Raw genomic sequence first — 4,573 nt, forward strand, 5'->3', positions numbered from 1 at the left:
TCGTTTAAATTATGTTGTTCAGGACCACTCCAACACATTTTGAGGCCTAAGGCGAAATTTAAAATTAGACATTTTTTATATAGTAAAAATATTTTTTTAAATTAATGTATTTTTGATTTTTTTAGAATGTAAAATCATTATATTACTAAATCAATTACATTTAACATTTTCTTTTTAATTGATAATAAAATTAGCTCATCTAAACACGCATCTCATCATTTAGAACAATCATAATAGATAATGTATTGTCAAAATTCCTTAAAAAAACTTAAATATCCAATCTTCTATTATGTAAAAAATATATAGAAGTTTGTTCCATAAGTATGGTTTTTAAAATAAGAGTCATTTATAAATGGTTGTTATTATTATATATTTTAAATAGGTTTAATTATTTAATTAATATAAAAAAAAATTAAAGAGTTATTTTTTACAAAATCAATTAATTGAAACTATATAAATATAATATAAAAGATTGAGGCTCTAGCCTTCATGGCCTACCCCTAAAGCCGGTCCGGGTGTTGTTGATGATTTTGTTTTTGTTAATAAAAGTTGTATATTATTAAGGTATGTTGTTGTTAATAAAAGTTGTATGTCGTTAAGGTATGTTGTTGCTGATAAAAGTTAGTATGTTGTTAATAAAAGTTGTATGTTTATGATGTATGTTGTTCTTAAGGTTTATTTAATGATATGCCTTCTAAATTGAAGTTTCATTACGTTCAGTTAATATGATATAGAAGATGAGTTTATTATATCGTATGTGATTTGAATGTTTTTCCAACCCCTTATCGAATATATAACCTTTCGAATTGAATTATAAAATTATAATATGAGATATTAAGTTATATTAGAAAACAAATTACACTTATCAATGTTATACAATATTTCTTCAATCCATTATCTGCATTTCGCTCTTTAACGTTTAAAACTTGGTGTAATGTTTATATGTTCTTCAACCGTCTCTTCCTTCACCTCTAATTTTGTTTGCAAAGTAAATAATATTTTTTTAAATGAATTAGAGATGATGGAAGAATTAAGAGCATTGAAATAAGATCTAACCGTTAAAGAACGAAATGCGGATTATGGACCGTAGAAAACTTGTACAACATTGATTAGTGTAACTCGTTCTTTTAATATGATTTTATATCTCATGTTATATTTTTCTAAATCAGATTAAAATGTTATATGTTTAGTGAACAATTGGTGAAATAAACATTTCATATAAGTTATAATAAATTAAAGTATATATACCACCACGTCTGTTATCAAAAATCGCAGTGATATGTTGTGCGTTAAGTTTTTCACCACGATTGAATTCTAGGACTGTAGTGAAATGTGTTGAAATTTGGAGAAAAATGTCGGTATTAGGAATCGAGTCTGAGACCACAACCTTTTACTACGGCTGTTTAAAATAATCATAGTGGTATGTTACGTGCTACAATCTTTTTACTACGGCTAATCACCCGTGATTGTAAACCAGACACATACAATCACAAGATACTTTACCATGAACCATCATTCGTAGTAGAATCTTTCTACCAACCATAGTGTAGTTATTATATATGCATTCTGTAATAGTGTATTGAAGTTAGTTAGGCACTTAAAAATGGTTTAGTAAATGTAAAATTCTGTTATAATTCATTTGAATGTTACTTGAAACTATATAATACATCATTCTCGCAAAAAATGTTGAATATATGTTAAGTAAATAACTGTTACAAACCTTTTTGAATGTAAGAAAGATTTCCAACAACTAGACATAATCATTCAAACTAGAATAAAGATTTATAAACAAGAACGAAATAAACAAGATAACCTTCCAAACAAGAATACTCGAAAGGATATTCAAAATGATACTAAAAACCTTCATATATATATATATAAGCCACATGTCTTTGGCTAGAGTTTCAATAGTTTGAGTTCAGTCACTGCTGTTTTTATAACAAAACAAGTAACAGATAAAAGCACATGCAGCATATACAACATTGTCAAGACCAAAAACTGTTTTGTTTTTGTCTTTGGTTTTTATGCAACCAGAGAAATATTAAGCTTAGGTTAAAGCATCCATCCAGGAATAAATCCATTCACTTGTTGAGCTTGAGTTGTTGCAGTTAGCTGATCTGATGCTACTGGACTGTACCTATAATCAGTCCTGCATCAAGGGATCAAACAACACTTATGAAAATAATCAATCAAATGCTGAAAGAACATGATTTAGTAACAACAATAGAAAAGAAAATGATTTAAGGATTATTACCCTATCTGCAATGTTGGGTTACATTCCAAAGGCTGAAAGAAGCTTTGTGAGTGAGCATTTTGATTACCATATGCCATACTTTGATCACCACCTTCCCATGTTTGTCTATACTGGTTTCTTGAATTTATATTTATTTCTTCCAGCTTGAAATTAAATAATAATCAATCAAATCATCAGCATAATAATAATGACTTAATATTAATTAATACTAAGAAGAAGAAGAAGGTTAAATGTTACCTTCATAGTCAAAGATCTATTTGCTTCCATCAACATATGCTCCTAAAAACAAAGAAAAATGGATTAAAATAGGGTTAGAAAATATGAAGTGTTTTTTAAAATTGAATTCACTGCAATCATTAAATTCATGCATTCACGCATTCAGATGGTTAAGTAAAATACGTATTTTAATTCTTGTTTATGAATCTAAAATATTAAATTTAAATTTAAATTATTTCCTCTTGATCGAACGATCACTAGTGTTCTGAATACGTGAATGTTGGATTTGTTGACAACATGAAAACTTATTTTACTATGTTGCTATGGAAACATCATGTACCTTATTTTGAAGATCAGCTAATTGGTCCAGCATGAATTGAGTCTACAAAATGATATTCAAAAGAATGTAAGATCGAAAGTTTACTCGAAACTACATGATTTCTTTTATAAATAGTCAGTGCATCACAACCGTTCATAATGTTACCTTAGTAGACCTGACTTGTTTGAGAGACGAATCGAGTTGGCGTTCGAGCTGCTCCAGATCTTTAGTGCCTAAAGGACCCAAATCTTCACCTAGAAGGTTTCTGAATTTAATTAAGAAACAAAATTAATACAATGGTCATAAAAAAATAATGTTGATGATTCAAACCATTGAAAAACTAATTAAATGAAAACTACTAATCTTACCTTTGGGTTCTTTGGAGAGATTCAAACCTTGCTTTCAGCTTCAAGTACTCACGGTAACTGCTCTGTTAATTCAAAACCAAGTAATATTTAACACATAAAAAATAACAAAATTACTTTACTGAAAACAAAAAACAAAAATTTCCTTAATCCTAGGTTTTTGTATATACCTCAAGCTCTTTGGCAGGTTTGTTCACTTCTACTGCACCATAGCTACATTTTTGATACCTATCTAAGGTTTTCAGCATGCTGAATATTCAAACAAAAACAACAATCAAATTCATCATCATAATAATAATCATTTCATACAACTCTAGAACAATACTATATTATAATGTTATTTTTAATATATTTTTGTTACCACTTATTTGAACATCAATTCATGCTTTAATTAATGTCTTGTTTCCAGTGACAAAAGATTCATAGCAGAAAAAAGAACAAAAAGTAAGGAAGATGATTCAACACTATTTATAGGTTTCTTACACATCATGCATAAATTAGCAAGCTGATTAAATTAATTAATCCTCCTTTATTGTATGAAAATTAAATTAAGCTATTTTTTTATAGTAAACAAAGAGAAATTAGTTTATTTGTACTAAACTCAGAATGCCAACATCATGTCCTTGTAAAATCTAGTACCGCTGATAAAAACAAAAATGTCAGTAACTCACTTTGTAACTTTTTTTAAGGAGATAAAAAATTCTATAAAAACTAAATTAAATATTTAAACCCAAAATAATTTCTTAAAAAAAAAAAGAGAATTGCTACATAAATTAATCAGATCAACTAAAAAAAAATCACTAGAAAAAAAAAAGGTAATCAACAATTATTCATCAGATCATGTTCTAAATCCCCAGATCTCATAAATCCAATATAAACATAAACATAAGAAAAAACAAAAACATAAGGAAGAACATAAACATAAGCAAAAAAAAAAACATAAACAAGAACATAGACATAAACATAGGTAAAAACAAAAAGGAAAAGGCAAATACCTAGGACTGCTACAAAACTCATAAAGTTTGCCTCTGTTGGAGAAGATAATAAGAGCAACCTCAGCTTCACAAAGAACAGACAACTCATAAGCTTTCTTAAGAAGACCATTTCTTCTCTTTGCAAATGTTACTTGTCTGTTTATCTTATTCTCTATCCTTTTCAATTCGACTCTTCCCCTTCCCATATTCAATTGTTTTATTTATTTTCTTTCTCTTTCTCTTTAGCTTAATACTTCTTGATCCTTCTTTTCTAGGTCAGTTCCATATTTGTGAAAGACAATAGAATAGGAACTTCAATTTTTATACTAGAAAAAAGATTGAAACCCTAGAGAGAGAAACTAGAGATAGAAAGAATGAGAAAGAGAGAAACACACTAATATTTGATGTATGAGATTTGCTTTTTTATCTTCAGATGTTTTTTTTT

General features: G+C 27.8%; 1 protein-coding gene across 1 annotated transcript; it reads right to left on the reverse strand.

Moving 5' to 3' along the window:
* Nucleotides 1-1,848: 1,848 nt before the first annotated feature.
* On the reverse strand, nt 1,849-4,573 carry LOC127120929 (agamous-like MADS-box protein MADS2). Its single transcript, XM_051051547.1, has 8 exons — nt 4,150-4,573; nt 3,325-3,403; nt 3,158-3,219; nt 2,955-3,054; nt 2,811-2,852; nt 2,492-2,533; nt 2,255-2,397; nt 1,849-2,149 (listed from the first exon to the last, which is right to left on the reverse strand). Exons 1-8 carry the CDS (start codon nt 4,332-4,334, stop codon nt 2,053-2,055), a joined length of 750 nt encoding a protein of 249 aa, XP_050907504.1. The 5' UTR covers nt 4,335-4,573; the 3' UTR covers nt 1,849-2,052.

This window comes from Lathyrus oleraceus, chromosome 1 (assembly GCF_024323335.1).
Source record: "Lathyrus oleraceus cultivar Zhongwan6 chromosome 1, CAAS_Psat_ZW6_1.0, whole genome shotgun sequence".
Taxonomy (NCBI): Eukaryota; Viridiplantae; Streptophyta; class Magnoliopsida; order Fabales; family Fabaceae; genus Lathyrus; species Lathyrus oleraceus.